This window comes from Acanthopagrus latus, chromosome 9 (assembly GCF_904848185.1).
Source record: "Acanthopagrus latus isolate v.2019 chromosome 9, fAcaLat1.1, whole genome shotgun sequence".
Classification (NCBI taxonomy): Eukaryota; Metazoa; Chordata; class Actinopteri; order Spariformes; family Sparidae; genus Acanthopagrus; species Acanthopagrus latus.
This window is the reverse complement of record NC_051047.1, coordinates 22,775,918-22,790,490: the sequence shown is the minus strand read 5'-3', so window position 1 is coordinate 22,790,490 and position 14,573 is coordinate 22,775,918. Positions and strand designations below refer to the sequence as shown.

Genomic DNA, 14,573 nt, shown 5'->3' with positions numbered 1-14,573 from the left:
AATGACCTCCCGACACAGGAAGTGGGATCATCTGAGGAACCTGCGAGGTTCATCAGCTGGGAACATTAATCTTTCATTTCAGTTTTTTTTTAAAAATCCACACTTTCCCCAGACCTTCATCTCATTAAATAAAGTAGATGAAAAAATCATAAATCTGGACAGGAATCAAAAAACAGCGCAGTCAGCCGACAGTAGCGCCACCTCAGTATGTTTTAAATCTGACACTTCTGTGCTGTTTTCATTCTGCATCACTCTACAAAAATGCCATTGGTAATTAAACATCTAACTGCAAATGAACACACATATTTAAGTCGGAGAAAGTAGAGGAAAAACTAGATGAAAGCTTCTTATTATAATTAAATTCTATAATAATGTCTGTGTCACACCGCCCACAATAACAATTGGCTTCCATACCCTCTGTGTAGGACTGTGTGTGAATGTGTGTGAGTGTGTGTGACAACAGCAACAGCGCCCTGTTGATTTAGTTCCCCCTCTCCTTAGGGAGAAAGTCTGTTGTTGTCTTCCAAAATACACACACACACACACACACACAAACACACACACACACCCACCCACAAGCACACAATGCACTCACTTGGAAACAAACTTGTGGTGTGGCTTTTGTTGCTTGATAATTGTTTTTAGGCGAACATAATTTTGCTAGCAGAGACAGCTAACCCATAACCATGAATCAATGAGATGGTAATGGAGCCATAGGGGGAAAAAAATAAAAACACACACACACACACACTCAGTATACTGTGGCACTGCTGCATGAGGAACTCTCTCTAGCTTCATTTTGTCTCACTCTCTCTTCTACACTTAGGTTTCCATGGCGTTCACTTTTCATAGTCATTCAGCGAATCCTATACAAAAAAATAAAAATGTCTTAAGGAGAAACAAACAAACCAATAAAAGTGAAATTGAATTAGTTTGCCATTGGCTCACCACCATAACCATTACTTCTCCCTCTACCCCCTTCGCACAGAAAGCCAGTCAGGTAAATAATCGCCTCTGCTTTAATTAATAAATGCATCATCCTTAATGAGAGAGGCTTGTTAGGCGCTGTGGCAACTGCTACTGGTTTGTTTTTCTTTTGATTTTTTTTTTATTTTTTTTACTTTCAAACTTCAAACTTAATTTCCACCTCTGAAGCATGCTAATTGCTCTCCCTTCTCAGCTTCATAAACAACAGCTAAGTTTTCTCATTTGGAGGCGCAGAGAGAGGGGGAGTAATGCGAGGCTATCGATCGCAGGGGGAAAGGAGGTTGCCCCTGGCTGGTCACACACCAAAATGACTTTAAGATCTGAATTAAAGTAGGCCAGGTATAACTGTGGTTAAACACACTGTGTGCATACAGTGATGGAGGGCTAACATCTCTGAGTCATTCAATGTAAGTTTGTGTCACATAAAAGAGATGCAATACTTAATACCAGAATGCAAATACATTATAAATACTACTAAGTAGGGCAGCAATTTAAGATCATTTTCATTTAATCAGTCAGTCAATAAAATATGGGAAACCTAAGAGAGGCTGTGACTTGCTATTTTTGTTGAACAAATGGTCTGAAAGATATAATTTTAAGCATGACAAGACATGACCAAAAGGAAGAAAATGCTCAAAACTAAGAAGTGAGAGTCAGAGAATGTTTGACATAGAATGTTAAATTTTCTGATGATCAGCTAATTAATTCATTTACTGATCATATGTACAGCTAAGTAAGCTTCTCACTGTGTCCAACCAAACTCAGCCACAGATTTTTTGTGACATCAGTGAAATAGTTGATTCACTGCCGTGTCACTGAATTGAAGATTGAGGTACTGTTTACTTTTACACTGAGACTGTTATACATGCCTTCATGTAATTGTATCTGTCGTTATGAAATGAAAGGTGGACCTAAACACAGCGAATGTCAGGCAGGAAGACCATTGTATGAAGGAACAGGCAACCACAATGGGCATGACGAGGGAAACTCAACAGTAGGATCACAGATACTGAACAGATACTCAAATGACTGAAAAAAAGACTGGACTTAAATACAAACTAAGCTAAGGAGGGGATGGGATGCAGGTGGAGACAAAGGTGAGGGAAATGAACAGAAAAAAACTATGAACAGGGAAGGAGCTGATAGGCTGGAAAACCTGGAAAAATACTGGAAGCAAGGAGATGCAGTGCAGGTGTGGAGGCAAAGCAGACTGGAGAACAGCTCAGGTAACAGGGCTAATTAGACAGATACAAGGCAGGTATAGAGCACAAGAAAACAGGAGGGAAAAAGGACAAAAACCCAGAGAACACATATAAAACACATACAATGAAACTAAAATGACAGGACCGTGATAATAATGTAATTCTCCTTTCACCTGCTCAATCATAAATCCTTAGAAACGCCACATAAAACTCAGCTAAAAGGCTTTTTTGAAACTAAAAATACATAATGGGAGCATATTAAACCTCTTGTAACCTCTTTAATTAGTTCATTTCAGAATTGATTTTTAAATTATATCACAAGCTATTAGAGCACTGCATTGCCTGGCGCATGGCTACATTATTGAACCAAGGAGTCGGAGGTCCTGAGATGCCCTTTCGGCGATCCCTCACAGTGGAAGCTGAAGACCAGCTGTGACCAAACCCCGTCCTTTTTCTGCCTTTATGCCCCGGAACGATTTTCTCGAGGAGATCTCACTTTTATCAAATAGCTCTGTCTAATTTTAGTTAGCTCTGATTCCAGATTGGTTTCATATCATTGCTGTAAATCATTCAGAAATAACCAAATATAGAAAACTCTGATATTACGGCAGATTTATAAAGGAACTGAACGCCAACATTTCACATGCAGGACGTCAGAATTGTAATGTTTTGTAGTGAGTGACTGCACCTGTCAGCACAACATGCTGTGGTTTTTGTCCCTCCTGATGAAAGTGCAAACAGTGTTTTCACACATGCAACACTGAATTGTTAATGCACATTAATGTAACACAAACATAAAGCCAAGCTAAGTGTCATCCAAGCACATAAAAGCCCCAAAGTGGATTTTTCATTACTTAACAAAGACCACATTCATTTGTTTATTCCTCCTTCTAACTGCAGCGTGATGAGGTTTGACGGTATCCTGGTACAAAGACTGACTGAAGATCACGCCGCAGTGGTGAAACTGTGATGTGCCGCAATAAACCTGTCCATTTGTCATAGCAGATTAATTTTAGCTCCATCACGAAGAACTCATTTTGGTTGCTCAGGGTGATTTTCTTTCTTCATCAAAAAGCCATGGAAGCTTAAATGTCATGGTGCTGAGAAGAGACAGGGTGAAATTCAGGAGGCACCTGACTTTACAGCAGTAAAATTTGGAAGCGAGACTTAAAGAGACCAAAGACAAACTGTACTTGATGATACCTTTACTGCCTGCCTGAAAGGGTACTGACTGGGATTTGTTGTTGTTAATGGTTTCAGAAAGGGAAGAACAATCAAAAGTTGTTATGTGCCTATATAAGGAGACTGAAGTCGCTGGATTTACTGTGAATCTCTACAGAGTTGATGCGACAAGCCTGAATATTTCACAATACATCAAAACTTTATTTTGACCAAACCAGAGTTGGTTATTTTGGAAACAGTGGAAAGACAAGCAAATATGGTCTTGGTGAGTTTTAGTTTGGTAAAAAAGAGAAACTTGTATTCAGAAGGTGTACGGTTGTATTTCTGTTTAGTGAGGAAAATATAAGCATGACATTGTGAGAGTTTATTTTGTTAATCTAATAGACTTAAAAGCTAAGAGAGCTTGTGAAACATGTCGCCTGGCAACACTATCGCCTCTCGAGATACAAAGTGGTAGAACGAAACAAGGCGAGTTGGGTCTAACTGGGCCTTATGTTACAAATTGCCTCTTAAAAAACCTGGAATAAATCACTGAGCTGATGCCAAGCTGACAACATCTGATATCATTTTATGCAACCGCTCTACTGACAATGTAACCCATAAAAAACCATGGAAACTAAACTAAGGAAACATGCTATAAATGTTAGCTTTGACATACTGTGTGAAGAGCTACAAGAAAAAGATAAAATCTGATATATAAATATATATATAATAAAATCTGTATCCAGAGATGTATTTACACTCGCAGGACTTAAATTTGCCTAGCAACGACAGCAAACAAAGTCATAGCAGGGTGACACCTGGTGCCAGCGTGGGAGGTGACTTCTTCTGAGCACATTGATAATTTACCCGTCATTACGGCATCACAGATGTGTTTCTGAGCTTCTTCCAGCGTGACTCAGCCTGAGCTCAGACGTGGATCTGTGAAGACGTGATTATGATTCTGCGATTGGAGGAAAAAAAAAAAAAAAAAAAAAAGTGCCTGCAAGATGACAAGTGAGTAAAATCTCTACTTATCTCCTCTGTGTCTCATCCTCAGTGAAAAGTGGATCGTATCAAGTCCTATCAGCTCAGTGCCTGCAGGAGCCATTCACGTCAAAGAGCACCTGGCGACTGACAACTAAAGGGCCTTGATCACGAGACGAACGCAGGAAAAGCAGCGACTGTTCTGAAGAAACCTCCCATACACACCTGCACACTGCACAGAGACGCTGGCATGTACACTTGGTTTACTGCACAGACTGAACAGCATGCATGTGAACTTGCTTTTCTATATGCATGTAAGTGTGTGTGTGTGTGTGTGTTTGTGTCTGAGCCTCTTACCCTGTGAGTGTCGTTTTCATGTCCTCTGCGTCGTGGGTCCAGTTCTTCATAAGGCGGCACAATTCCTTCTCTCCTTGCCTGCTGATATTCTCTTCTTAGCTGCTGGATCCTGTCAATACTGCCACACACACACACACACACACACAGGAAGAAAAGCAAAAAATACAAAAAGCTTAGATTAGATTGTTGGAGCTTGACACGACAATTCAAGCCACTGAGCACAGGTTCTTCACAATTTCCGAGACATTGTTGTCAAAAGTAACACTGCATACAGAAGATAAAGTTCATTTTGTTCACTTATTAGGACAGATTGCATATAATCATGTTGGTTTGTAGGGTGACACAACAGCAGTAATGGAGACATGTCTACCTCTAGTACTTTTCCATGAATTTCTCCAAGTGCAGCAACAAAGAACTGCTGCATGAGCTGGCATGAGCGCCTTATCAGCCACAACATTTGCTAGAACCCAGGTTGCATTACTAACAATATGTCAGCTAAGTAAGAGCCATCTGAAGTAAACTGTTCAAACAGCACAGCCCTCTAGTTGGCTACGTCAGTTAATAGTAGTTAATGAAGTATGTGAAGTTTCGAAACAGATGTGAGAGGACATTAAATCCAGTGATCTCTAAACACAGAAACTGGACGCCTTTCAAGATCGATCAAGATGTAAAACAACTGGAGAACTCTGACATCACTGATGAGCCAGCTAATAAAACCCAGCTGTTTATTCAAATTTTTTTCCCTGACAGCAGCCTGCAGAAGTTTGACTGTAGAGATAATGACTAGTCAGGCCCACCTGTGAACCCACACACACACACACGTATGCAAACGCATACCACACACACAAAGATCAATCTCTTGATCCTTCTGACTGCCTGCATCTATATCTGTGTTTCCACATTTTCTTTTTTTTTTCTGTTTGCAAAAGGCAAGAAAACAAAAACATCAATCATATGAATATTCTTTCTCTGTCAACAAAATACGCAGCATATCAACACTGAACCCTGGGAACCCGTGTGAGTCATGCACACACACATGTAAACACACCCAGATGTAATGGAAATATGGAAGTCATATTATACACATACAGTATGGAGCCATATGCACCATTAGGAATGCAACATGCAATTTCATGCACCAAGTTGATGGAAGAAGGAAAAACACGTCGCTGCACCATCAGGCGATTAATGAAAAGCCAGAAACACAGCAACACACTCCGAGGTAGTCTGTGAACAAAACTATGCTGGTTTTGTACTCAGTCTTTGTTCCACTTCCCCGATCAAACCCGAGCACTCTACTAACCTAAAAATTAAAAAAATGATCTCAGCACAATTGTGTGTTTAACCCGCCAACTCAGAACTGAACATAATGTAACGAACACGTTTAACCTGATCTTCTCTCAGATTTAGAGATACCATTAGCAGAGTTTATCTCTGACTGGAGAAGAATATGTCCACAGATGTCTGGCAGTCAGAGACAGAGACATTTGTTAGTGATGATGGTGGAGTAGAGAAAACACAATCAGGCCCCAACCACACACAGACTTACTATAAGTGCAGATGTGTAAACAGAGAGGCGGACTCGCAGGACTCTGACAGTGCATTCATGTGATGTTGAAATTATCGGAATAACTTTTTGGAGACAGGGAAAATTGTCACGAATACCCGCTCAATTTGGAGCAACAACACAGAAAGTCAAAATTAAGATTTTGGCACCGCAGTTGATGAGCTGACGCCATGTGACGCTGAAGCATGAAGGATGAAAGTTAACACTGGGTTGATGTTAAGAAACTTTTACCAAAGTCCTGCTCTGTAAAGTCTTTCAAATAGTCCAAACAGGTGTCACCATGTTGATTAAATGCAAAACAACTTCCTCTTGGCTTTCCATGTTTCTCCCATATTCTGACAGCATGCACCAAAGTCAGGAGAACGACTTCCTAATGCTGGAAATGAGACCATCTGATGAGCACTTGAATGCAACTTTACACTTATATACCAGAAGTATGCTAATAAAGGCTTGGCAAAATGCTAGAATTACTAGATTTAATTACTAGAATTATAACTATCACAGAAAAGGACCAACTGCAATGTTCCAACCTAAAGAAATCTGACAAAATGATAAGCCTACTATCCTGAGAACAAAAACCTCATCAAAAAAACAAATCTAAATGCAGTTTGACATCTGCCTTTACAATAAAGTTGAAACTCATAGTTAGTTTTTCAAAATGCAGACTCCAGGTTTCTAATTCTCTATATCTTTTCTTCACCCATTTCCTTAATTTGCTCTCGCCCTTGTATTTTCTTTCCTCTCTTTAATAGCATAAATCCAGACTGCTGTGTGAATTACTATAATAGCTCCAGTGCTGAACACACATTACTGCAGATCTCACATCTCAAATCACGGCTGCCGCATCTACACCACCCGCACAGAACATAATACACTTTAGTGTCCTACTTTTTGTTAACATGTTTAACTTTTCAGGCTCTACTGTTAATTTGTGATTATTAATATTCATTTATCTATTCTCTTTTATCATTTAAACTCCACTGGAGCTACAGGAGTGAAAAGTGTAGATTGAGAGAGAAGCTATTTATGCATAGTATACAGAAATGCATTGTGAAACACAATCTAGTCTCAAGTGTGTGTGTGTGTGTGTGTGTGTGTGTGTGTGTGTGTGTGTGTGTGTGTGTGTGTGTGTGTGTGTGTATTTGTACACACCGAGGACAGCAGAGTAGCTGTGTCAGCAGCAACACACAACACCTCCTGTGCTAAGAGTAGATTTGGAGTAAAGTGAAATCAGATGCTAAATGCATTTCACTGCTGAGAAAAACACATTTTCTTAGTCTCCAATGTATTACATTGTTTCGTTTTACTCTGTTTAAGTCATGTGCCTCAATTGCAATTAAGTGTCCTTAAATTCTCTTTATTAGTTTTACTGAGGTGACATTTATTTTAAACTAAATACAAAAATGTCTGCCTTGTGTTTTACCGTTCAAAAAGTATCATCACGTTCATCCACACCTTTCTCATCATGATTGGGACTTCAGCACACCAGAATACAGAAGGCAGAGAACTTCTTTAGGCAAGCTGCTAGCTCATCACAAGAGAATCAAACAGACAGAGATAAACACTCTCAATTATGGTACAAACTGTAATGCAAACAATGTAATGTATTATACAGTGCATTAGTAGTTACTATCATTTGAAAGTAGTATGTTTCCTTTCTTACTTTCACCAAAATAACTGCAGTGGATGACTTGGATTACCCTGATTTCTACTGACTATTAAACTTTTCACTATCATTCAAAACGTTTTCTTTATAAACTGGATGTCTCTCAAAACACTTATTGTCAACATTTTTAATGTCGCTTATGTTCCACTGTTCGATTCTTAAGAGTCATGAGTGATGTCCCACGCTCTTTAATTTAGCCACTTTGGATGCATTTTTAATGCGTAGGGGGGTTAAATGTGAGAAATAGAAAAAAAGCTTGAGGTTTGTTCAAACAAAACTTGAGGTGAATTTTAATGTATTTAAATTTAAACTGGCATGATTGCAGATAAGGTCAAAGGAAACACGTGGGAGGATTCAAAAAGACGTGCAAGTCGGCAAAAAAAATGTGCTCTTATCCTGAAGGATGATGGTCAAATGTATTCAACTTCATTCTGTTCCTCTGCAGGCTCTGCTCTGTTCTGTTTTTTTGCTGTTTTATGTTTATGCATCACAGTAGAAATGATTTGTGTCACAAAGAGCTCCAGATGATACACACCTCATTCTCACACACACACACACACACACACACACACACACATACACACCCTCTGCACCATTTTATTGACAGGGGACCCGGGAGGACAGGGTGGTAAAATGCACACAGCATACATTACGCATGCACACACACACACACACACACACACACAGACACACACACACAGACACACACACACACACACACACACACACACACACACACACACACACACACAAAGGGTACTTTATACGATTTATGAGCTCACATAAAAGGAAGAGGGTGGGCTCGAGAAGAAATAAACATGATAAACAAAGACATAAGGAAACACTCACACTAACACACACACACACATTTATGCAAACATTTCTATGACCACAGACTGAGGAAGTCATTGATTAGCTTTAGAGAAACAAGTAAGCCACAAAAATCAGCAGACTTGTATGACTTCACTGTTTAACGAGCTTGCGGTCATTAAACACCAATGAGATTGGTTCACAAAGCGAAGCACTGTTCATAGCTTGCGCATGATGACACATGAGTCTGCACCGAAAACATGTCTGCAGCTGAAATCTTTATTTCTTTAATCACATAAACTGGCAATAGACACGTTTCATGCTTCAACGGATCATTATGAAGTAAATGTTGATTGCACAATGTCATGGATTTAGAATAATGAAACCATCTGCGTTAACAGTGGTGCCCTATAAACCTCGCTATCAATATGCAAGTGTGTCTGCCACCGGGCACACAGTCACCCGGGGAAAGGAAGGTTGACTGGCAATCCATTTCTCTTACAGACTAAATTACTGAATAAACTCACATTTTGTCCTGAGTTGTTGTTATTTGCGACACCTGCGCCAACAATAATACCACTTGGAAACACTGCAGGGGTAAAAGTTGTCCGTTGACACTTTAAATAAGTCAAATATAAAGCTTAAGGCGGGTGTTGGCAAGTTATTCTAGGAGCATTTTTTTGTTACGTTTCTCGAAACTCTCTCTATATCCTGACAGCAATCAATAAATCAAACTCTCTGAAAAACAAAAGGAACAGAATCCAGTAACTGGCTCTCACAGGTCTCTAATAAGCCCATCCAATTGTTTCACTCTGCCTGTATGACCAGAGTCTTACGCGAGGCCTGGCGGATGTATTGCTAATGCTATCAGTGAGCTAGTGGCACAGTATTAGCAAAGAAAGTGTAGCCAAAATAGCTCGACAGCGGTAAGTCCTAGCAACAGGCATGTTGGTTGTTTAAGTCCATTGTGATAATGTTCTGTGTTTTCTCACATGTGAGTTAGAAGCGAGTGAGTTGGATTTGTTTAACAATTAGAATGATCCCCAGCCTTCACAGTACACAGCATCTGGGCCTGTTGTTAGCAGCTTGCTAACCAAGTAGCACAAAGCACACAACCCCGTAACCCATACAAGAGTCTCGGTGGCTGCAGTGTGGTCCTGTAGCAGCGAACATGAAGCATAAAGCACAGAGCTCCTAGGCCAAAGAACATGGAAAGGGTTGGGCACAAAGCATACAGCCTCAGAGCCAAGCTAACCCAATTAGCACAAAGCACACATCGACAGCAGTAAGGAGTGTTGTGCTGGGTAGCCTTTTCAGACTGAGGAATGTTCATGACAGCTGTCTCGCTTGTGTTAATATGACTGTGGCATTTTGGCATTTGGGAGTTGTTTATTTATGTATTCATTAGATCAAAAGGAGCCAAGGGAGCTTGTTGATCTTAGCAAACTACCCGCTAACACATTTCCCTGCTGGCCAGTGAGAGCAACAGGGCAGTTCAAGTCGTTGGGGAGCGGTTGTGATTTTTCATATTGGATAATCTCAAAGTTCAGCTTGCGCTTGTTGGTTTCTACAATCGTACTCCCCCCACTATAAGAGTTTTGAAATAAAAGCACAGGTCTGAGTTTCAGTCCAGCAACATACTGTTCTTGCTTCCTTTTCCGCTCTTTCCTGTACACACACACACACACACACACACACACACACACACACACACACACACACACGAAAGCCAAGGGAGATCAATCTCTTGCTCCCGCTCTGTCACACCAATAATAATTCCATAAATGTTTAAAATCAGAATCGGAATCTCGGCACAGCTGTTAATAATGCTTCTATTAATAATTAAGACTCCTGTTCCATTAATAACATGCTGGGAGACGCCCTTAAATATATCACTGTCCACAGTACAGCCTATAAATATTTACAGGTCTGCTTATAGAAGGTGCAATTTCTTAAAGTTACACCTTTAAAATGCGTTTTCTGGCTTGCTTTTTAATCGGTTTTGGGATGTTTGTGTAAGCCATCCAAATGTGCGTCTCCAGTGTTGAACCCATTGACACGTAATCATCGATCATGTATATTCAACATAACAGCATTTCCCACAGACTGGCTGTGTAGTTGTGGCAGGAGGAGGGGGGTCGTTGGTTTATGACAACGTGAGAATGAGGCTCATATGTCAACTACCTTTTTCAGAAAGGTACAAGAGATTTAAGAGTTTTCCTGCATTAATATTACATAGTGTTGCTTTGAGTGACAACCTCAATGCAAACACACAGGCTTGCCTCTCTTTCTGATTTCTCTCTACGAGCAACATTTTCTAGTGTCATTCTATAGCTGCTCAGAAGGAACCCACCATCATAACAGCAGGTGAGCCGCAAGAGGAAACTTGTTGTTAATTACGTAGCCGATCAAAACCAGCGTGCACCGAACAACGCTGTGACAACCCGGAGTAGTTTGCGCAAAACAATGGCATAAGTCGGCCCACATCAGATGGGAGAGGTTGCATCACAATCGGCACGTCAGGAGGGATGTTATACCAGAGAGCGTCTCACTGTCTGCAGAGCGTGTGTGATTGACAGTAGACGGGACAGCGAGGGTAGATCGTCCACTAGTTAATCGATCGCGGATGGCGTCGTTCTTGGACAGACACAAATAATAAAAGTATAAAATGCTAAAATGGGTCGCCACATATATTCGGCCAGCCATTTATAAACCTGGGCCCAAGCAAAGTCTATTAGCGGGAAACACTGATTCATTTTAATGACGATGTGAAATCTGTCAAATATAATTCATTCAGGAAAAATCTGCTATGCCTTGGTATAAATTCCCTTTAAAGATACTTACTATACTATTATACTTTTTTAATTAAATTTTAATGTCCACATTAAGTGTAAACACTTTGAAAAGGCATTATCAGCCTAGTGCACTTTAAAGTAGACTTAGTAACAGCATTAATAATTAAAAAACGCGCTATAAAGAGAAAAAATAGGTAAAGATGAGGATGAAGACAGATACAACAGGAAAAAGGTCAGACAAAGACAGAGAAAAATAAGAGGTGAAGCAAATGTTTTTAAGTGCTCTCCAACAGGTGACTTTGAGCTCAAGTCTTCATAAATCTGACACAAAATGGATGAAGGACTATGGTGTGATCTGCCAGACATGCTGCAACACACACACTAAAGCACCGCAGACTACAAGTAAGCTCACAGACAGACACATACAGGGATGGACGAACACACAGGTGACGTATGGTCTCCTCTTTTTGTCTCTGGGGGAATATGTCATTCAGACTCTGGGCTCAGTCTGATACATCACATGTTGGCAAATGCGAGCACGTGAGAGTGTGTGTTCGTATGTGTGTACCGTAGAAAACTGAGAAGCTACACAAAAATATGTACAAGATCCTGAGAAAAACCCTCTTTGTACAATATAGACAGAGAGTAAAATTGTACTTCACTTTCCAAATGTCACGTGTGTGTGAGGGACACCGAGTGAGTGTCGGTCTTGGATTCTCGCAAGACAAGAAAAGGATAAAAATGCCAGCAGAGCTGTTGACCTTCTGAAAAGAAAACCTCAAGAAGCAAAGTTAGATTTCCTTTTATTAACACAAACACAACGTCACGATAGCCGTCTGGAAAAATCTATAAAGCTTGAAAACATGAACTGCGATTGATTCAGAAGCTTAAGAGATGGTACACATGGTATATAAATGGCTCCTTCACCCACTTCAAGGAAAGTAGGAAATGTGTGACTTTGCATCCTGCTGATACTGATCAATACAGCAAAAAGCTGTTCTTTTGAGCTTTGAAATGTCAGCGTTACAGATGACTCCATCGCCCTTTTCAACGCAACCAGCAAATGAACATCGACTGCCTGATCAAATGAGATGTAATAAAACAGGAACCCAAAAACCTTTTCAGCTAATGATACAAATTACATAAATTACCTTAATTATATAATCACTGAGTTAAATTCAATACAACTTTATGTCGTTACAAAACACAAACAAGTACTGTACCTATTTTAACTCTTAAAGAGAACAGTCTGAACACATTAACAGGCCTGCAAATAACAATTATTTCTAAAGATGCATCGATCGACCGGGCAGGGGCCGGAATCAGCCAGTTTTCAGCATGACCGTCGACTGGCTGAGTGTCAGATCATCTTCATACAACGTCACATTTACACACAACAGAACCGCCAGTTCAAACTGAAAGAAAGAAACTAGATATCTGATGTTAGTTACTCAACATATGTGCACTTGTTTCTTCTTCACATTGATGTGACAGTCTCTACTGAGTTAAAGTCATGCTCTCTGATGCTTTCGTCCCCTGGAGCAGGAAGCAGAGTAGGTATTCAAGTTGACAACAGGATGTGTTGTGATCTGTTTCACTCATTTTCTTAGTGGAAAGTCGAGCACTGCAGCTGAAGAATTGTGCATTTTACTGCGAGGACAAGGATCCGTTGTCTGAACCAGAAAGGCAATTTCTTTTCTGTTTACATTTCAATTGCAGCGCACTTCCAGACACACTCCTCCTGTTTATACCTTTCACAATAAGAGTCATGGATACAACAATATACACTGCGTGGATGCTTACAGAAGGGGGACAAAAATTATATGTATGTACAAACACACGAGAAATGAGAGTATTTACTATCGCAAATGACAAAGCAAAGCAGCAAATCCTTACATTTAAGAAGGTGGTACCAGTGACTGACTGACATTTCTGCATGAATGATGCATAGATGAGAATATGTTAACTTTTGATCAACTAATCCAGTAATTGTTGCAGCTGTACATACATTTTTAAAAAAAAAAAGCATTTTTAGGCTTGTACAAATGACAAGACTCAAAGAGCAGTCGATAACTGTGAGGGAGCACAACAGAAGAAATGTAGTTTAATATTGACTGATGATGACAAGAGGGAGTTGTAGACTTTTTTTCCCTTTTTCATGGGTCCACAAGTGTGTGCTGATCTGTGTGTGTGTGTGTGTGTGTGTGTGTGTGTGTGTGTGTGTGTGTGTGTGTGTGCGCTCTCCCCGGCGTCTAGTTGTAGAGGATCGTTATCAGCTGTGTTTTACAAGGATCAACTAGATCCCAGCAGCACACACAGGTCAATGCATTACCTCACTGTTTGCCTGTATCTCGTATCTCTTTCACTCAGCTGCTTGCTCTCTCTCACACACACACACACACACACACACACACACACACACACACACACACACACACACACACACACACACACACACACACACACACACACACACACACACACACACACACAGGATCACCTGCTAGTACGAAAAACAACTTAATCAATGTGTGTGACTCTTCCTCTGGTGTTGACATGGATATGAGCTTTCTTTATATTATATGTTCTGCCATTTTGACATTTCCATGATGTATTCAATTTTCCCTTCACATTTTTCTTCGCTGTGACTCATTTAGAGCGGTAAATATTCACAATTCTGTCAGCCTCTCTCCACAGTCTACTTTGAATTCCCCACACCTCCATTCATCCTTTTCCTCACTCTCTCTTTCTCTCTCTCTTCCCTCCACAGTTTATGCAGGTAATCATCTCTGCTGTCATTTCCATCCCTACCTTGATACCATCCATCTCTCCCTCCCTCCCACTCCATCTTAATCTCTTCATCATCTGCACATCTCCAATCGCCTCTGCCCGGCCCTGCCTCCCCTCCTTCCTCCCATCTCCATCTCCCTCGCCTCGCTCTTCATCATCTTCTTCCTCCTAATCTCCCGAGCTCGTGCTAGGGCTCTAATTAGCTGACGTCTCCGCTAATGAAGTTTGACAACAAAAGATCACCGCTGCTG

General features: G+C 40.5%; 1 protein-coding gene across 11 annotated transcripts in view; it reads right to left on the bottom strand.

Moving 5' to 3' along the window:
• pard3bb (par-3 family cell polarity regulator beta b) overlaps nt 1-14,573 on the bottom strand; it is a 207,362-nt gene that overhangs the window by 52,968 nt on the left and 139,821 nt on the right. For 7 of the 11 annotated variants that reach the window (XM_037108816.1, XM_037108815.1, XM_037108818.1 and 4 more), the window contains exon 23: nt 4,695-4,812. In XM_037108816.1, coding sequence (XP_036964711.1) covers nt 4,695-4,812 — 118 coding nt within the window. Of the gene's footprint in view, nt 1-4,291; nt 4,315-4,562; nt 4,570-4,694; nt 4,813-7,684; nt 7,786-14,573 lie in introns of those variants that run through there. The other 4 variants (XM_037108824.1, XM_037108823.1, XM_037108825.1 and 1 more) reach the window with 3 other exon arrangements.